Source organism: Styela clava, chromosome 7, assembly GCF_964204865.1.
Source record: "Styela clava chromosome 7, kaStyClav1.hap1.2, whole genome shotgun sequence".
In the NCBI taxonomy this organism is placed as follows: domain Eukaryota; kingdom Metazoa; phylum Chordata; class Ascidiacea; order Stolidobranchia; family Styelidae; genus Styela; species Styela clava.
In genome coordinates this window covers 14,206,592-14,227,796 of record NC_135256.1, presented here as the reverse complement: position 1 = coordinate 14,227,796, position 21,205 = coordinate 14,206,592, and the positions used below count along the sequence as shown (strand labels likewise).

Genomic DNA, 21,205 nt, shown 5'->3' with positions numbered 1-21,205 from the left:
TGAAACTACCAGATATCACCAAATGTATCATATTACTTGCTTATTTTTACTCTAACGTTATATATTTATTTAAGTTAGCTCAATGAGTAAAGCAATATTTATCGTTCAAAGAAACGTCCCAAGCTTCGAACTAAAATTTGAAGTTTATTCTAGGATGTCAGAAAATAGCAGTCGAAACGGGACTTGTAAGATCAAATTGCAAAAGAACAGTTTGGTGTAATGTCATTTAAAGAAAATTCTCGTGAAAAACATTTAGGATGAAATTTTGTTGACTACGAGGACATCCAGTGGCACAGACAGGGAATTTTCGGGTCGTTTTATCAGTAGCCGTGGTGGCCGTGGCTTGTTGATTAACGTTGCGTCTTTCTGGGGTGCGACTTAGTTGTTTAGAACTACCTGTGACGTTCTAAATTTAGCTAGCTTCTCCGTGTCTATATTTCGGTTTTGGCTCATCTACTTCACCAGTATGCGTTACGGTACCGTTATCCGCTCAATCTGGCAAAGTTGCCGGTACGTACCGTACGGCACTTCTCCACGGTACACCGGTACGGTACCGTACGGTACGGTACCGGTATTAGTTACGAATTTATGGCAGATATTCTAGTGCTGTCAGACTGCAGTACTGGTTTAGGGTCTGGTATAGTTTAGTACCACATCCACTTCTAGTTGGCCTGGCTCAACAATTTTTGCATATGTCAATCCTAACCCCTATCTGACTACCGTACGTCACCGAAAAATTACGTCACCGAAAAATTACGTCATTCCGACGTCACAGTGGCGTAATAAGGCCCACCGAAGTATGCGGATGGTTGTCCAAAACGCGCAGACGATAACCCGAAATCGAGCAAGCTATTTTTCTCGTCGCAACAATCACGATAGGAGAGAGATCGCTGGCTTTAGCAAGTTCTTATCGTCGGCGCAGATGCCATTTCGGGCGATCATAATTATACTTTGGCAATCCCTATGACGTGATGGTGGCGTCGTAGGGACGTAATTTTATGGATGGCATAGTCAGGTGAGGGTTAGGAATAACATATGCAAAAATCGTTATGCTACGCCCACTGGAAGTACTTGTGGTACTAAACCATACTAGACCCCTGATTCAATAATAAATTATATCTTCAAAAATTGCTATCACTTCTATCATTAATCTTCAATTACCGGCAGACCGGTGATGTATTTTTGAATTCCATAATCCGTTCATGTTCCTTACCATTCTAGAATCAGAGAATATAAAAACATGAGGCTCGTTTGCTCAGTGGCATCAATAAATTTAGAAGCGGCCTCCAGAGGATTTGGAGCAAGTAAAGGTGTTCGTTCCACACTTTCTGTATTCAAAAAAGAAGAAAACACATTTCTTATGTGGTGTACAACAAAAAATAAACATGGGTCTCGTTACAAACTCCATAACAATGTTGAAAAAATCTTCAGCAGAATGTTGTCAGAAGGGAAAGCAACAATTCGACTGAAAGATCCGCATTTGGATTTATGTGTCAGTGGGGCAAATAGTATTGATCTTCAACGACTTGTCAATGCTATTAAGGTTGCTAGTACTGGACAATCTTTATTGGGCAGGGGAGTCTTGTCATCTGCCGAACCTGTACAAAATAGAGTAATACAAAAACCAAGAACGAAGTTGATGGTAAATTCAAAACAAAGGTATCCACTTTTAGAAGGTTTTCCGAGTACTTTAGAACAACTTGCTGTTGAACATTGTTCGCTTCTTAAACTAGACTCAAGAATGTTAAAATTACGACATTTGAAGATTCTCAACTTGAGTAACAATAAAATAAAAACTCTTCCAGATAGCATTGCAGAGATGCAAAGCCTTGTGGAAATAAATTTAGAGAATAATGATTTATCAGAACTGCCAAATACATTCTCTATGCCAAACTCAAAACTTTGTTCAAGTTTACGATGTTTAAAACTCAATACAAATCAGATAAAATGTTTACCACTAGATTTTGGAAATCTATGCGAATTGTACCAACTTCATATTCGCTCGAACAAGTTAAAACTATTACCTCAATGTATCGGGGGACTACAGAAGTTGAAAGTTTTTCTTGCTTCAGATAATTTGCTGAGAATTCTACCAGCTTCTATCAAATGTTTGTCGTTAGAGCAAATTGATCTTTCTGGAAATGATTTTTTGAAAGTAGGATCTATTCCTCCACTGTTCAGGCTAAAAGATGTTTCATCTCTTCAAGATTTAGCTGCCAGGGTGATCATAAAGAAAAGGCTTCCATATGATAAAGAAAGTTTGACTCATTTTTGTCGAGAATTTATTGAGGGCGGAAGATGTTGTTGGCGTTGTTCTTTATACTGTTTTGAATCATATATTAGAACAGCTATTTCATTCAATATCGCTAACATAACACACACTGTTGTACGTATGGACAATGAACAAGCTGTTGAAGTTCCTATTGATTGTATCATGTGCAGCTTGCGATGCTATCAGGGTTCTAGATTAGCAATCTAATATTTTATGAAAATTAGGAGTCGCAGTTATGAAGATGACACAGAATTACTACATGCCTTGGTTTGTGGCAGCGCGAAAGTCAGACGCCATGGTTTGGCATTCCCGCTATGGTTTTGCAGCAGCTTCAGACGCCACAAAGTGGTCATAACTGCACTTGAATATAAGGACGACAGTAAAAATAATGCTAATATATATTTTCAATAAAATACATGTCAAATGAGATTTGTTTTTCATATTATTCAACTCATTGATCATCACCTGTGCCATACTAATATAAATTTCCATGGAACTGTACTAATCGATTTGCAACATTTTTATATTGAAATTTACCTCGCTAGGTGAATCATGATTTTTTATGTTATATTTGTATACCCTTTGCTTCAAACAAGTTTCTGCATTGCCTACCCAAATTAATTATTACACTTTGAAGTGAAGTGGTGGGCATGAGATTTGAAACAAAGATTTTAACCCGGGATTGTGATGTCATCATAGTCAACTATAACACGTCAACCCAGTGGTTCTCAACCTTTTACTGACTGCGTACCACTTTACTGTTTTTACTCTGGCCTTTTTTGGCGTGGGGAACAATGGCACAAGACACGCGCTATGAGAGTATTTTATAATGTGGCACTACCTCCTTCGTGACCTAATTCGCAAGACGGACGAAAACATGCCCATCTCTATTCGCGGACAATAGCAGGCGAGGGCGATCTGTAAAGACTCGACTGGTCTATAGGACGTTTCTCCGAGCCTTTACCGCAGAAATGTTTTTCTAATACTTTACTATTGAAAAAAAATTTATACTTATTTCGAGAGTGTTTTGTTTTGTTGGCGGTTATAAGCTGTTTAACGTGTTTGAAACCCTCCCATGTGCCACTTACAGGCACTGAAAGTTTAGACTAGTCTATCGCAGCATTTGCGTGACTCATTTTTGATTACAGCAACTAAATTAATGCTCCCTTGAAGATAGATTCACAATTAAGATATTTTATTCACAACTATTTTTTTGAAACACAACTCAAAACTGACAAATAACAGCCAAAACTACAAAAACGAGGCAATGTTTACTGATTGTTGCTGGATACGGTAATAAACAAGAAAATTGATGCCTGGAGAAACATTCATAAAGGCTGTTCAGCGAATACATTCAGTATGGAACATAAAGCGTTGTCGGCGTATTTTAGCCAGCTCAAAAGTTAATTGTTGAAATAATTCAAAGCTGCTCGCGTACCATCCGATCATCTTCCGCGTACGTACGCGTATAAAAGGTTGAGAACCACTGCGTTAACCACTACTAATTCCTAACTTGTTGTTAGTGGGCTAGTGGTATAATCATTTTGCAGCATTAGTAACTTTACTACTAGAGTATTTGTACATGTCTCACATATTAATTAAGAATCATTTTGGTATTGGATATCTATTTCTTACATCTTTATCTAACAGATTTTTATCATTTGCAGGTTAAATTTTCATTATATTGGTTTTTATTGATGGGTATTTTGTGAATATTTTAAACACTTGTGAAGAGAAATCACTGAGAGATGACAACTGCTGCAAGACCAACATTTGATACTGCTAGAGGAGGATCTAGTAGAGGAGAAAGTGATTTGGGAAAATTATCAAAACAATATTCAAGCAGAGATTTACCAAGCCATACTAAGTTAAAATATCGCCAAGAAGGACAGGTGACTAACTCTATGTCTTGCAACTTGTCATTCTTCCGCTATCTAAATATATATTCATCAATAAACTGTTTCATAATTCAATCTCTGCGAGATAAAACATTTGAATCCAAAATAATGTTAACTACATCTATTTCTGCACATGGCCTTATGACCCCATCGCCAAACAGGTGTTGTAGCTTCATGAAATAATCAGAAATTGCAGTTTGTTAACTAGACCAGGGTTCTCAGACTTTTGGCGTTCTGGAGCCCGTGAAGAGGTTGGCTATTATTATTTACGTTAACAAATAATGTCATATTTGATTACTGCCACATTTAACGCCACCATTGCCAAACTTCATTAACTTTTATTTTCACAGAATGCACCTGAAGACATCCACGCTCGTGATTTCAGACGCGAGTTGGATGACAGAGAAAGCAGAAGCTATAGAGAGAGAAATGAAAAGAGGTCGTCAGACAGAACATCCCGGGACTCACACAAACGACAAAGATTAAATCAAATTCCAGCGGCTAATCTTGATGCCGATGATCCAGCAGATACAGTCAGTTGATTTTCCTTACTGGACCTATCTCAAATATATGGCCTATCTTTTCATATGGGTTCTTGAGATTATCGTTAAATAGACGCTCGTTATCTTGATCTGGCATGGTCTATGATTCTGAGATGTTCATCTTGTCAGACCTGGAGCCAAATCTCAAATATCTACAGGGCACATGACAATTTCAGAAATTCTAATAATATTAATGGTAATATTTGCTCTACTGTTCAGGATAGCGACAGTGATTCAGATTCGGAAGACGATACCGCTGAATTACTAGCAGAATTGAATAGAATCAAGAAGGAAAGGGCAGAAGAATCAGCAAAGAAGGTTTGTGATTAAAATATTATACAATGTACTGAGATGTATAATCACTGATAAGGGGTCTACAAAAACAGAAGGAATCAATTTTTTTTAGATTACCGGTATATACATACGTACCGGTAGTTATTAAAGTTTCAGATCACAAGCTAATCCTGAATATTATTGCTTTCCAGGAACTAGAAAAGAAAGAGGAAGAAGCGCGGATACGAACAGAAAATATTTTGAGTGGAAATCCTCTAATGAACGTGAAACGTGGTGAATCAAATTTTGCTGTCAAGAGGAGGTGAGTGCTGATTGTGAATACATGGGGTTATCAGAATAGAAGCATGCTCATATACAATCATATTTTACAAATCAACCTTTTTGTTACTGTTGCTTCCTCTCACACTGAACACGATTAATTAACTTGCTGCAAATATATTTTAAGTAATGAGAAAATATTAAAGTGTTATTTTACAAACATTCATTTAGATGGGATGACGATGTCGTATTCAAGAACTGTGCTAGAGGCGAACCCGACAAAACACAAAAACGATTTATAAATGATACATTGAGATCAGAGTTTCACAAAAAGTTCATGGATAAATACGTTAAGTGATGATGAGTAGTGAGGAAAAGAAATCGAATGTGGACTTTATTGCACACCAAACTATCCGAAGATGTTCGTTTTCACTTGTACATTGACTGTCGTCCTTGATCAAGTCGTCCACGATCTCTCTCCCGGTCTATTTTTTCCAATTTTTCGAAATGCTTTCGAGCGTTTCTGATGTTAATCAGAGTCAACTCAGGAGCTGAAAAAAAAATATATGGTCCTTCCAATAATGGAACTGGGAAAGACATTGATTATGTTGTTGCAATGAAGACGAAACTTTACTTACGAATTGATGTATCTGAGGTCACCACCATAACATAGGTGTTTGTTGTAAACATTTCAATGAATGCTGCATAGTCCTTGTTCTTTACTTCCATACATCTCAAAGATGCTGCTACTTTGCTAAAAACAAAGCGTACATTTAAACATCTAACATTAAGCCACTGCCAAAAATCAATTACCGGTAAGTTTAATCATCGCAGCATGCGAGTGTCATCTTACCTGCAGCTTAGTTTGAACTGTTTGATGATATTGCTGATTTTTTCAAACCTATGTATATCGCTGTGTTCTTTTCTCTGGTGATAAGATATTACTAAGAATGTAGCTTTTTCGAACAATAGCACCTGTGAGGAGATTATAAAATTGTTTATTTACTTTCTATATATTCATTCCTCAGCTATGGTTGAAATAAAATCATTTTCCTACTTCATCAGCGTTTATGATCTCTGCAAATTTTTTGAGGTTTGATTCAAGTTCTTGAACATTGGGAATCAGTTGGTACATGATGCTTGACCATGCCTGTTAAAATTGAAAATAATGAGTCTTAAATCAGATTTATCTTATTCTTAGGGTTGTTTGAATGTACTACTAACCTTGTAAAGGGTTTCATCCCAAATTGAAGTTTTAAAGCAAGTACATTCCAAAGGTTTGGATAAATTTATAAGGTCGTTTTGTTTGTCCTGAAATACCTGTACAAATGAAAACATAATTCTGAGACATACAAAAAGCATCTTGCGATTCATTTTTTAAAAGATGAGGATAATATGTATCATTTCATTACCAGATGAAAATTTTCAACTCTGGTTCATGCTTGAAAGAGACTTTTTGACGACAATGTCAAAGATGTAGAAAGCCTTTTTTGATTTATATCTTTATTTCGGTAACAGTAACTAATCTGCAAGATGTCAAAGGTACTTAATAATCGAAAGTCTAGCAGCAGTTCAGAAACCTTCCTTGTGGTTTTGAACATTAGCATTTAGAACATTGTTTTACTTGCTGTTTTTGTATTCCGAGCTTAAATTTAGTTGCAGTAAAAAAAAAATCAATCCCAAAAAAGGACTCGGTTATAAAACTGGTCTGCTTGCCCAAATACGCTCCGTCAAATATTCTACATTAGTAAAGTGTACCAAGAAATTTTATGGGCCAGGGAGACATCTACTGCAGGTGGTGTATTCAAGAAAGCTAGGCAGCTATGGCACAACTCTGATGGCAGATGTAGCATGTGAAGATATACAATATTGGAAGACTGTAATCACTATAATATTATTTATCTTTACCATATCTCGTTGGTCTTCTAGTACTAAATCCATTTTATGAATTAGACAAAATATTTTTGCATTAGGAGAGTTTTGTAATATAGCTTCAAGGCAGGTCTGATAATAATGCATATCACGTTCAATTTCTCTACTTTCCACATCAAAAACATAAATGAGAACTTCAACGTTGCGAAAAATATTGTCCCGCTGACTGGCAAAGTAGTTTTCCATGAATGCTTCTTGTCTGCAAAATGACAAGTTCAATAATTGAATTGGCGAAGGAGATTACAAAAAGTAAACTTGTGAAGTATTCTTTGTTTTGCGACTTATTTGTCAATTCTATTGTACCCATACATTCCATGTATTGAAGTGTGCACATTGTATTACATCTCTGCTACAGCTAAGTGCAGTAATCTCGAAAAAAGTAATCAAAGAGAAGTGGTACTCACCCTCCACAATCCCACAGATTTAAAACAAGGTTCCCAAGGAATCTGACATGTGAATGTTCAACATCAACTGTGTGTATAGAAAAACAAATATAAGTTTTGTTAATAAAGTACCTATGAAACTCTGTAAAATTTTACATGACTTATTATCTATAACACACGTAGAACGTCCAATTCACTTTTATCATTAATAGACAAATATATAAAGTATATTGGAAAAAGTATTGTTATATTCTACAATAACTTACTTGTAGCCCCAAGTCTTCTTGTGTCTCTCGCTATATAATTTGCAAATATGATTGATCTCATGCTGGTTTTTCCTGAGCCAGACTTTCCCATTAATAAAACCTGAAATTAAAATTTAGGATTTGTTTAGCTGATAACATAGTGAGTGAAACGGGTCTTTTCTGTCTAACCTGAAGGTATCAATATTAGTTTGCAATTTCTGACGTTGGATATAGCAATGATATCGAATATCCGCCGACTAAGCTATATGTTACCTAATTAAAATCTTAATATTGCTATTATAGACATTTATTTAATGGAATGTACAGAATGCAACATAAAATGTTTGCTTTTTTATATATATTCTCATCCCGAGATGGGTATGCTTACAACTGTACTATGAATTCAAAGAGTATTTTCCCTAATTACTTTAAAATTTACCTTTTTCTTCATGGCTGGATTTCAAGTAGTGCAATCAAACTTATACCAGTATACTGTCTGACTGTGATAAGCGGCTGAACGGTCGCGTTTATATTTATCACCGGTACGCTCTTCTCTGTCTTTGGATCACCTAGTTCAGTAGTGACCCGTACCCGTACGTACAAACGAAGTTTGCTGCGGGTGGTACGGTATAGCCGTAGGCTGATCTAATCGAAATGAAAAACGCTGCTATCAAGGCAACGGGGACGACGATATGCAGCACAAAGGGAAATTTCTCGCTTTGCTCGGCCAGCAGACCGGATGACGCAGGACAATAAGCTCGTGATTTTCGATCATTCACAGGTTATAAATGCTGACTCAAATCGAAATACTCTCAGTGATAACAGTTCATGTCAATGAAATGTACTAGGGTTTATAGTCACTTTGGGTTGGACCAAAGTTATAGTCACTTCGAGTTGGACCATCCAGACATCCGGTTAACCGAAAGTTATTTTGTTATCTGATATCCGGATATTATTGTGACGGTTAACCGGATAATAGAGCAGTATAAATTATGCATATGCGCGTTAGTGATTTCTATATTTTTTGTTGAGTGGCAAACGACATCCCCCAGAGCATATAATAACAACTTTAATTCACAATACTTATATCTTAGTCATCCGTGGAATGCTGGAGTGAACTTCAATATTACATGCCCCTCGATTGTTTTCGTTACGTCGCGTAGTTCAAAATAAATATGTAAAATATACTTAAATAAACTTGAATAAATATACTTAATAAATACTTTGCAACGGTTTGTGAAGATGTCTCTGCGATCATGACACTCGCTGATAATACCGCCTACTTTTTCAGTTTGATAATAATTTTTCTATCCCGCAAAATATTCAATTTGTAGCCGACTCGAGTATTTTAAAATGTTTTTCCATAATAACTGTGTTCAACCGTAAATATATGTTCAACGTATCTTGCGATTGCGTCGACTTACGTTAAAATAAAATCACTTCTACTCTAGATATGAAAATACGAGCTGCAAGAATAAATACAGTTTTAATCCGTATTTTGCGATCTTGCGAATTTATCAAATTTGAGCTATTATTGCAAGTTCAATGAGTATAATTAATTTATTACAATAAATGCAGATGCAACATATTCGGGAGAAAAGTCGGGATGCGGTTTCTTCGGTATATAACGCCAAGTATTGTTTTATTTCAGCCGGAACTGAAATCGCCGTATCTATCGTTAAATGAGTGAATCTGAAACACACATTTTTGACTGAAAATAAGGCAGTAAATGCTAACGAAAATACCACGACTCTTGATTTAAGGGCCAGTGATGGATAAACTGGGCGCTGTTGAATCGCCATTTACTGAATTTGCAACAAGGGTAACTTCTCACGCAATGTAACTTATTATCAAATTAAAATTGGCATAATGCCGATGTTAATTCCCCAAATAATCACGGGACACGGAAGAAAACAATCGGCGATGCTAACAAAATCAGACTGTAAAAAAAATTAGATTAAAAAATGAGACCGCCTTTATTAGTGACCTTCTCGAAAATTTTGAAAAGAAGGGCTGTTATTGGTTTTCATGGAACTTTCCCGAAATAGTTTGTTTGCAGGATGGTCTATCCAGCAAAGTTTAATTTGACAGACTTTGTATCTTGTCATGTTTTTCATTTACTTACCTAGGGTGATAAGTAAAGTTGTTCAAAAACTGGTGCAGCATTGTTTTGGCTCTGTTAATTTAGTTTATAAAGTATTCGAATTAGATGTTAAGTTGTGGCTTAATTAGTACAAACGTGAGAATATTTACAGTGACAAGTTAAAAAGGTGAATATTTCTAGTTCGATTTTTGTAATATCATCATTTTTTTTGTCACTAAAAATTCACGGACTTCCTGTGTCTCCCCTGAGTACTTCTCATCGAAATAAAATGTTCGAAATGCATGAATTTGTGTGTTCATGATTTCATTTATATGTATGCTATTACATTATATATGTACAATGTTCGTCAATATTTCGTCGTGCAAGAAATCACAAAATAATACAGAACACAAAATACTATACTAAACTATAGAACTGTGTGGTGCTTTTCGGTCAATTCACCGCAAAAATATTGTGGAATGGGTTCTCTAAAATTAGCAGTAACTATCCGGTTAACCGAATAATTAAAATACGGAATACCCGGATATAACCGTTATCCGGATAGTAAAAATTATAGGTATCCGAACTAACCCTAGTCTGTACACGCATCATTGCTTCATAGGTGTGTGTGTGTGAACTTGGTAGACCTATGGATCGATTTTGGTTGTACATATATATATATATATATATATATATCGTTTTGTTGGACACGAAATGTACATATGGATAGATTTGTTATCACGTTGTTTTTTTCAACTGTGGACGTAAATATTCATATTTACCCAAACCAGGGAAAACGCTCAAATATATTTCTACTTTAAATATTTTGTATACCCGTAAATGAATACTAATACGAATACCGTAATTTGTAGAATTTTTCAATTTATAAATACACTTATTTCAGAGCAGGAGTGGGCAAATTGCGGACCGGATCCGACCCAGCGAAGTGGTTGGGTCAACCGGCCTACTTGTGGCTGTAGAAATTACGACTATAGTTTTTATGGATATAAATTTGCGTTGAAATTTTTGATAAAAATAACAAATCGTCGGTTAAAATATAGACGGTAATTCCCGACAGTTTATTCTGCACCTGAATGTGTCATAGTAATGTGGCACTTGGTACACTAGCTGTTTGTTATAAATTAGCTGTTGCGCTATTTTTTTTTTTGTAAAAGAACTGTTTTTATTCATAGATTCATACGGAGTTTTAAGCATCCGGCCCAGTAACCAAGTCTATCATCTGTAACTGGCCAACTCAGAAAAAAAATTGACCACCCCTGATCCGGAGTGTCAATTTATCGGTATCGGTGGATATGAGTTCGGAAGACAAGAAAAAATCTTACACATAAGATAGTTGAGTCTATGTAATTGTTGGCGTTAGTATAGCATTCGAGACTATAAACAGGACTCGTTCTTTCCTATTTTTTAAATTAAAAAATTTGAACCTGAATTCCAATCGGATTTCATTATTGTTGTAATTGTCTACAGATGATTTCAAGAGCGACATACATTATTGAACAAGATGCTCCAGTCTACTTTTGGCCAATTGTAAGTTACGACGCTACGTTTTTTTTAATTTAAAAGATTCAATTGGAGTTTACCTACTAAATTTCATCAATAAAATATTAAATTATTGAAAATTTGATTAAACAGGAAACTCAAGAAATATAACTTGAGCCAACCGAATTAGGTAATCGTGATCCACTAGCCCAGATCGTACCTATTTTATGGTTTTAGCACACGTGACTCGATAAGAGAGTTCAAACTCGACTTAACTGAAATGCCTTTTTTAAAGCAAGAGTCCATTTCGATTTGGGTAATGATGACTTGTCACCAACCAAGTCGGCCGATTTCTTTGGAATTCTTTTCACTTTACACTGTGATGCTTTGGTGTGTTCCATTTTATTTACATTAATTAAATAAAATTGTTTCAGTAAGATAAAAGATGAGTTGTAATCGTTTACGGTGTGGTATTGGTTTCTCTTTTATCCAGCAAGATAAACAACACTTGGCGCAATTTAGTACAGATAATGGAGCAATGCGAAACAATATTCTTGGGACTAGTGCAAATTCCCGATACTTTCCTGGTAAAAGTAGATGTTGACGAACTCTCCGAATTGACTGCTTACATGTTTTCGGAAATTATTACATAGTGATATATATAATATTATTTTTCAACTGATATAGACAAATCAAAACCAATACGAAACCGAAAATTGAGTCTATGAATCACCATTTCAATACGCAATCCCCGTGGGTATAAACCAGCGTGCGTTTATTGCATGTTTGTAATCCATCCATATTCCTAACTGAAATAACTTACATATGTACTGGTTCCACGACAGTCGATATCATGTTAATTCGAGTTTGGTCTTACACGTAAATTTAACAGGATTAATACTGACCCAATTCCCAGTACTAACTACGAGAGCAAAACAAATAACAACAAATGTTATTCAGTGAGTTCGTTTCAACCATGTTATTCCTTCATACGACTTTCAAATGAAGACAGGGAACTATGCTGTCCAAGTAAGTAGAACCAATAATAGTGATAAGTGTGTATAACAAAATAATAGTTTTTCAAATTGCAAGCAGTCACTAGTCTATATATTTATATATGCAGGTTACTTACGAATTGTTGGAAATTCTTTTCATTATTTTGCAATGAACAGTAGGTTAGCCGGAAATATCTATGTATATATATATTCATCCTGTGCTGAAAAATGCACAGCTCAGAACGAACAGAAAAATGTCATTGTTTTTAGATATATTCTACTGGTTGTATTATTATCGTTCGTAAAGTCTGGCCTGTGTGATCCATTCAACTTACATGGAACATATGGCGTGTTCTCTAGCAACCATTTTCCCTCATATTATGACAATAATTTGAATCAAACCTGGACGATCACAGTGTCAAAAGGATTAAAAGTGGCCTTGATTTTCACTGCGTTTGATATTGAAGACTCATATAGTCAGGATACTCTATGCCCTTTTGACCATGTACAGGTGAAAGTTTTATTTATCTCGTGTATTTTTTACTTTGGATGTAAAAGAAATGGTGACTGAGTTTACTACAAACAGTCTCTACATAGAAACACCTCTCATTCAATCAAAGCCATTTTATGATAGGATGTATGTGAGGCAAAATGCCGCAGTTACTCTTATGTAATCTGAAGAATTTACTGCTGATCTATATAATCGATTAATCATATCATAATAAAATACTAGTTTTAGCGGGCTGGGAAAAGTGTTCATTAGCGTATGGTTCGCCACTCCAGTGCTGTCCTTTCACTTGAAAGTTTCTTGATCACTAGCGAGAGAGAGAGAGAGATTTTACTATTTCGTCAACCAAAAAATACAGTCATCAATAAAATAGCAACAGCAATAAAATTGTTTTGGTATGGACAGGAGGGAGCGATACGACCAATACGGGTTTTTCCAACCAATTATACGTAAATAATCATGTCATCTGACGTATTCGACCACGACTATAGCCCAAAACACCCAATTCAAAGTGTATTTTAAATGGTTAGCCTAGTAAGTATATATAATCTTTTAAGTGTACAATCGAGTGTTTAGTGGCGACTCGCACATTAATAAATCTGCGATGTTACATTTTTTTATTGGCGGCTTATTTTTGTATTCGGGCAAATCGTTTTTTTTTTTATTCAGATATTTGACGGCGAATTGGATTCGAATATAACAAGCAAAAGACTGTGCGGAAATCCAACTTACTACCCCGACGATGCTCCTGCTTTATATTCAACCGTGTTCACAACTACCGGAAATGTGATGACTTTAAAATTTGAAACAGATTATTCCAACAATCTGCCTGATATATCTCCGTTAATGGGATTCCGGGCTGTATACAAAGCAGAAGGTCTGTAAAAAATAGGGCAATGTTGTAAAATTGTTCGCTTCTAATGACTCACGATCGTGATATTTAGTTTAATTCTGAAACTGACATAAGCAACATTAAAAACTCCGCGTGGAGCATTAACACATTCAAAAATTATACCGTATATAAATAGAACTATCTATAAACAAAGACAAAAAATTCTCAATTGTTATTACTATAAAATCGATGTTTTTTTGGACACCCTTTATATTGGAACTTACGCATTATATGCGGGAAGTATTTTACGCTATGCATTACTAAGAGTTTGCACTCACTCGATCGGTGTTCTCTTTGATAGATGATTACGAGTAATAGTGAATAATCCATCATGGTTGGAAATCATTCATATATATATATATTTTAGTCCAATTGGATCATTAATAAGTATTTATTGCAGGTTACTGTTTAATCTATAACATACCGGGTTAGAATACCCGTGTGTGTGTGTGTGGTATGGTAATATATGGCGCTTTAAACAATTTGAGTCTTTTGCGCCAGACAATTTAAATCAAAATTTTGTATATGCCTATAGTACTCTCTTGGTAGATTTCACAAAATCAACAAGAGCAGGGAAAATGCTAGGGTCGCGTAAGATAGCTTTGAGTTGAAATTTAATGCCATAATCGCGTTATTTCATCTTTAGTATGCGTCTTTCATTTCTATATGCACGACAGTTCATTAGAAAATGTTCTACTGTCTCTGGATCATTACAAAAATCGCAAAGTCCATTATTATGGCATCCTATTTTATGGAGGTGCCCATTTAAACGGCAATGTCCCGTCTGAAGTCGAAATAAAATTTTGTCCATTATTCGTGGCGACCAAGTGGAATTCTTGATGCTGTCTTCAATTGAGGGGAAAATTGTCTTGTAATGAAACGCTTGGTCACTGTGTATAAAATGTTGATCCCATTTATTAGCGCAGAATTGTCGAATTTGTGATTTGACTTTGTTTTGTGATTGGGATAATCTTTTGTCCACATCGACTTTCGCCGCTGATACCTTTGCTATTTTGTCGGCGTAGATTTCAAAATACATACTAAACAGTGAATATATATACTGTTCCAGGCCTATAGGCGGTCGAGATAAAGTATAAGCCGTGCCTTACAATAAAACTGACCTTGAAATTTTGTTTATTATTTGGCCTTATGTTATAGATCGAGATGAATGCCAAGAACTCGAAGTAGAATACGATGAATCAGAGTTTCCAGAGGAAATAGGGAAATGTGATCATCATTGCATCAACTACATGGGTGGATATACCTGCAACTGCAAGGATGGTTACGAACTTCATGAAGACGGATACACTTGTGTGGGTACGTGAAATATGTAATTACGAGTCTTGTCCCTTAAAATAATATTTTGCAGTATTGTTCCATTATCAATGCAGAGAAAAATACTTTGCATCAAGTCAAATACTAAAATGTCCGTGATATTATTGTAAGAAATCTTTAATGAATAGTCTTCATCTACACGTTGTACTTGTATGCCTAAAACACCGAGGTAATCACTATGAATTTTAACAGTTATTTCATTTAGGCTGTGTAGTGCGTAAACAAAGACTATACAAGTCCCAGATTAGCATGCATATTCATTTATCATTATTTTTACACGATTTTGTATGTGATATTCACGAATTCTTCAATCGTTAACAGGAAAGTGTTCTGGAATTCGACTCAGCAGTTCTTCCGGTGTAATTACAAGCCCTGGTTATCCGGACGCTTATCCGAAGTTGACTGATTGTGACTGGACTATTGAGGTTCGTTATCGTTGCTGGAATCTTACAAGATTTTATTGGTTTGCACTAAACTGTTTACCAGAGTCCCAATTTACGAAATTTTCGGCGAATATCGAGTGGTAAAAAAGTTTTTTTTCTATACTGAATGACATAGGACGCCTTTTCAATATGTGGGCCTTAGGTTTCTATAGTCACAATATTAACTTTAATATCATAAACGCTACTCCTAAATTTTCCGATAATGTAACAAAACGATAATGTTTTTAAGGCAATCACAAAAGCCCCGTGACTTGTTTTCTTTCTTCATTACTTTACCAAAACACTGCCAGGCAGTGGGGAATTCCGGCATTGACCAAAATTTCGAGTTGGCTCAGAAAAAGGACGAATACTTGTATCAAATTTTTTTCGTGACAGAGAAAATCTTTAATAAAAACAGAAAGCGTGTCCATTATCATAAAAACTTTTTTATCAATATTACTATAAATTTGTTTAGACGGAGGTCGGCCAAGTCATCGAATTATCTTTCGATGAAGAGTATGACATTGAAGATTACAACGCGATAGTCTGCCCTTATGACTGGATCAAGGTATGATAATTTTTGTTATTATAGAGTAAGAAACTCCTACCATGCGCTACCAGCAAATTCTCTTCACTAAACGGGATAGTAGTTTTTTCAATGTTTACTTTTATCTTGTAATTCACTCGCATGATTCGATATTTGGTTAGCCATACCGGAATGTTTTTGACTGGCGATTCATGTTTATATCGGTGGAATGAGGTAACGGAGGCTTAACGGCTTTAGCTTGCGGGAACGACAAAACGATCTTTTATTTATAAAAAAAATTGCGGAATTGTTCGGAATGATACTTAACGCTATCACAGATATACCTACTCCTCATGACCTGATTCTCATTTGCTACCTGTAGGCTGTAGGTCAAAGTTCGACAGAGGTTCGTAGTTTGACGATAGATCTGTGAGCCTGTTTTGTGCAGGATATCAGAGAGCAGTTTCATTCTTATGTTCCTATTCCATTTCTTTATAATCACAATCACGGAGTCACAATTTTTTCGGTAACTCAGGGTCTGAAGTACCAGGTTTTAGAAAATTACGTCCTAACTAAACCGGATATTGCTTCTAATGTCAAATCCCTCATTTATATCAACAATACAATTACTCAGCATTGACTCAATCACCAAGCCACAATACCAGATTCATGTTTTATGATCTCTTCTTAACGAATAAATAAATATATTAATTCTACATTAGGCACAAATCTGTTGCCAGTGTCTCAACTGAGTCGTTCCTGTGGTTACCTCGCTTGATGGTGCTTGGAGTCACTCTTTTACATAAACGAGCGTCTCTGGATTTACCAGACCGCTTCCGAATACTCAAACGTATCTAGTGTATAAATATATTTGTGTGAATATTTTGTATCTATACGTATATTTAATTCATGTTTCCTGTTTGTATTTATTTTTTTCATGTACTATAGGATGTATCTGCTCGATAACCAGTATTGACTTTTTCGCCTCTTACTGCACCCTGAAATGCTATTCTCATTTCATTCTACATTTAATATGACGTTACGTATTTTAGGCATTGGTGATAAAATAAATTACTGATTAATTGGACTGATAGATTTCTTTTACATTTTTGTCAGGTTGATGTCGGATCGGGGTTATCAAATGGACATTGTGGACCGACAGCACCAAATTCAATTGTGTCTACAGGAAACATTGTCAAAATACAATTTCATTCGGATAAGGTCACTGAGATGAAAGGATTTAAACTTACGTACGCAAGCAGAGGTAATATGCTCGAATATATTTTATTGAAATTGAGAGAGGAGGCATTTGTATATATTATAATAAATTTCAAATGAAAATATCAATAGTATAGGCTGCGGATTCGTAACCGGAGTCCTATTTTTAATTTCACCTCGTCCGGGGTTTTAGTCTAAAAATCTGTGACCGGAGTCGAAATTTTCAACAAAACTTGAAAAAGGTCTGCGAGCAGGTGGGAAGTCGGTATTAAAATCGGTTGGTGTTAGTACTTTCTCACGACTTGCCCTGAGAAAAAATGAATTGTTTCAGAGTTAAATTCGTCAAGTACGGGGCGGGGCGTTCACACACGTATGTTTTTTTTTATTTCTAAAAAACGGCCAGTTTTTAAAAAAGAACTTGTTTTAAATTAATCTTTTTAGTAACATTTTTATTTTTTATCAAAATACTGTTTTCATCGGCAAATGGTGCCTTTTGACAGATACACACGCTGTCGGAATGATAATTTCAAAAATTAAAAAAAATTTTTGCTTACACTCTCATCGCGTCGCTTTATCGCCAACCTACACCAAATGCATAGCGTTTTAACAGATTATTTGAGATATGAGAGAGACGCTTTGTGTAAATAAAGTCAAGAAAATTCATGAAACATAACTCACGGGCCAATTAAAAATCAGTGTAATAATGCAATAACGGAGAATATACTGGACTCGGCGGCAATTCACTCTGGATACCGACGTAGGTTCAAATTTCGCAACGATTAGAAATAAAGCAAAACTATGCATCCATAGTTTTTGTCTTACCTCCTTTAATGCAAAAGACACATCAAGAATAAATCTGATATTGAATTATAAGTAACAAAGACTTCAATTGCTCACACAATATGTATTAGACTTAGAGGAAAGTAAATTGAATTCCAACACAAGCGTCTCCCACGTCGACTATTTCTCGAATGTTCTATGAGGCGGGCTAGACTTGATAACAGGATGTGCTGACTTTATTACGTCATAGACTAAATAGAATATAAGGCATAGAGCAGGGGTCGGAAACCTCTTTGGTCAAGAGAGCCATGAAAAATACATATTTTCAATTGCATTTCCGTGCGAGCCATATAGAGTTTCTTCACTTAATCAGGCCTGAAATTTTTACTCAAAGGTCAACACATATACAATGTCAATATACATTTAATGTGACTTCTGACGCTGCATGTTGTCACTGCGGGCCTTAAACGGCTGCTCACATGCAGCACAAGTTGAAATCTACAATACTTATCTCCCTTCTTTCGTTCAGGCATCTCCGTAGTATTTTAAAAACTAGCTTTGCTAGTCTGATATAAATATGACAAATACTGTAACCCACGGCTACTCAACTGGCGGACCGCGGTCCGAATCCGGACCTTCCGAGAATTAAATTTGGACCGCAGCTGCTTCTCGACTTCGAATACATCGTTTCTTTTCCTTTCGAAATCGTAATGTAATGCGTTTTCTGCTAATCCACTGAGGAAGAAAAAATTGTCATAGCAATATCATTTTTCAGAGCATCGACTCACTTGTTTACCTCCTTAGCATTAACTAATCAGAAAGATGTGAATGGGGCGTAAAAACTGAACTTTTAGCGACCGCATCGTTTTGCTAACATTTTTGTGACGTTGTGGTTTTTCCTAATAAAAAATAGTTATTTTCCGCAACTAATGTGTTCTAAATTTTCAGTCTTGAATATATATATTATTACGGGTGCTATGGGGACGAATATTTCATATCTTTTCAGCAAAGTCGGCGCTCAGCTACACAAGTGAAGCCCAGTCATACTGACATCGAATCGCGATATGAGTATTGCTCTCGTAGCGTATTTCGTCAAACGATACATTTGAAATTTTGTTTGCATAGCCAAAATATATTTTTGGAATGACCGGACCCCGGTAATTTTTAAGTTTTGTGTACAGCCCTTTAGTGAAAATAGTTGAGTAACCAGTACGTACAAACGGACGAAAAGCTTTTCTCTATTGCTCCACTACTCTATCGCTTTGTTATGTCACAAAATATGTTCCAGAATCCCCTAGTTGTGTCACAATGCCTATCTGGTAATTCTCCCACATAACAGAGACGTGCGCTGGGCGCGTGTTTTTAAACGTATTGGCAAATTTCCTGCCAAATTTTGCTATAAAAGAGTTTGAAATCTCGTAACAATAGTAAGCTTGACCTTGGAATATTAGATTTTTCTGGGAACCATAGGCTCTCACTAAATGAGCTATATATGGCTCGCGAGACATGGGTTCCCGACCCCTGGCATAGAGTATAGGAATATTCCAAAGGCATCACTTAAACTTGATGCAATATCACTTCAAATGGTCGTTTCGTGCTCAATATAATTTTTGTAACTTAGAAAGGAAATATTTCTACATAGAACGAGAAAGAATAATTCTTTTTACAATTTTTATTGAAGGTATCTACTGTGATCTTCCTGTTGAACCAGAACATGGGCGGGTTGTGGAAACATTTGGAGCGGAAAACGGACGCCTACCGTTTGATTCTGTGGTTGTTTTTGAATGTGAAAATAACTACGAAATGTTAGGCGTTCATAAAGTCACATGTCTGAAAGATGGAACCTTTGACGACGATATTCCTACCTGCATCCCACACAAATAGTGACCATTATGGGACCATTCTGCATTTCATGATTCAGTATACATAACATCGGCTACAACTATTGTACAAACAACTATTGTATTAGAATGACTTTCATTTAATCAGCATTCATTGCATTTAATTGATGAGTTCTGTACTTTATTCTCACCGAAATAAATTTTGCGAATCAATTGGAAAGACTATTACAACGATATATATTATTTTCAAGGATTACATTTCAGCAATTTCAGTGCACGACTTGATTTGGCCACGCGGTGTATTGCGCCATTTGTAACTAGACCTTTCGTAACGGAGTATAATTTTGTGTGTCAATCAGACAGAATGTTCAATTCATTGAATTGTTCATTGAATCGTGATCATAGTATGACGGCAATTGCTACGCCAAAACGTTGGATCTGGCTAATTCCCCCGATAGCAATTGAGATGTATGTCATGAGGTATTATCATATGAACAAGAAAGCTATGCTCAAATATATGGACACAAAAAAGTAATAGCTTTCTAGCGAGAAAATATAATCTTTAATCATACTGAAAATTTCAAAGCAATTAGTCGTGTAGTTGAAGAGAAAAACGATTTTTTCATAACGATAAAAATACCAAGAAGAACATAATAATAAAACGATCCATATAGGTCCATTTTATGCGTTTGTCTATTTGTTATCCATATGAATACAGTTTGCAGTCAAGAGCATATGAAGTATTAATATATGGGGTTATATATATAGGGAGCCTCATATTTTCTGAATTGCTAATAAGCTGTATATTTGATTTGACTTACAACGCGACGATACCAACATTTTATTACCTATCAGTGTAGTGAAACAATAGGCAAGCAAACAAAAGTAAATATTTACCGAAAACGAAACCACCCATACCTTCCCATTTGGTGCATTTGGCCTTTATTACTTATCGATTTTAATCGGTAAGTATGTTGATAGGTATTTGTCTGTCTGTCTGTTAGATGCACGCGATATCTCACGAAAGCGAGATTGAATCTGCTCCAGATTTTACATGTGCATTCATCATATGTTGGACCAGAAGCCTATTGATTTTGGATGAATTATGTCGTATAATTAGCGAGTTATTAATTAATTAGTAATCGGACACAAGGTATCACTATGGAGTAAGAGCGCTGGTTTGGGGGATCCCCTAACTTACGATCGATAAGTCTTCGGTCTCTCTCGTATTATATTATTGGTAACTATTTCTGTCCTTATGTTATTACGTGACGTTGAAAA

At 35.7% G+C, this 21,205-nt stretch overlaps 4 protein-coding genes across 4 annotated transcripts; 3 read left to right on the top strand and 1 right to left on the bottom strand.

Annotated features, from left to right (window-relative positions):
• The first annotated feature begins 1,126 nt into the window (after window positions 1-1,126).
• On the top strand, window positions 1,127-3,939 carry LOC120327591 (leucine-rich repeat protein 1-like). Its single transcript, XM_039393919.2, has one exon. It carries the CDS (start codon window positions 1,241-1,243, stop codon window positions 2,477-2,479), a length of 1,239 nt encoding a protein of 412 aa, XP_039249853.2. The 5' UTR covers window positions 1,127-1,240; the 3' UTR covers window positions 2,480-3,939.
• LOC120327593 (spliceosome-associated protein CWC15 homolog) lies at window positions 3,907-6,325 on the top strand. Its single transcript, XM_039393921.2, has 5 exons — window positions 3,907-4,164; window positions 4,521-4,703; window positions 4,932-5,030; window positions 5,198-5,307; window positions 5,496-6,325. Exons 1-5 carry the CDS (start codon window positions 4,021-4,023, stop codon window positions 5,620-5,622), a joined length of 663 nt encoding a protein of 220 aa, XP_039249855.1. The 5' UTR covers window positions 3,907-4,020; the 3' UTR covers window positions 5,623-6,325.
• On the bottom strand, window positions 5,426-8,696 carry LOC120327592 (ras-related GTP-binding protein A-like). The gene is made up of 9 exons (XM_039393920.2): window positions 8,264-8,696; window positions 7,846-7,945; window positions 7,601-7,667; window positions 7,173-7,395; window positions 6,489-6,584; window positions 6,322-6,414; window positions 6,118-6,239; window positions 5,903-6,018; window positions 5,426-5,815 (listed from the first exon to the last, which is right to left on the bottom strand). Exons 1-9 carry the CDS (start codon window positions 8,273-8,275, stop codon window positions 5,694-5,696), a joined length of 951 nt encoding a protein of 316 aa, XP_039249854.1. The 5' UTR covers window positions 8,276-8,696; the 3' UTR covers window positions 5,426-5,693.
• Window positions 8,697-12,303: 3,607 nt separating this feature from the next.
• On the top strand, window positions 12,304-20,137 carry LOC120328886 (mannan-binding lectin serine protease 1-like). The gene is made up of 8 exons (XM_039395449.2): window positions 12,304-12,436; window positions 12,673-12,913; window positions 13,580-13,787; window positions 14,961-15,119; window positions 15,459-15,562; window positions 16,035-16,127; window positions 17,202-17,349; window positions 19,765-20,137. Exons 1-8 carry the CDS (start codon window positions 12,426-12,428, stop codon window positions 19,965-19,967), a joined length of 1,167 nt encoding a protein of 388 aa, XP_039251383.2. The 5' UTR covers window positions 12,304-12,425; the 3' UTR covers window positions 19,968-20,137.
• The last annotated feature ends 1,068 nt before the right edge of the window (window positions 20,138-21,205 follow it).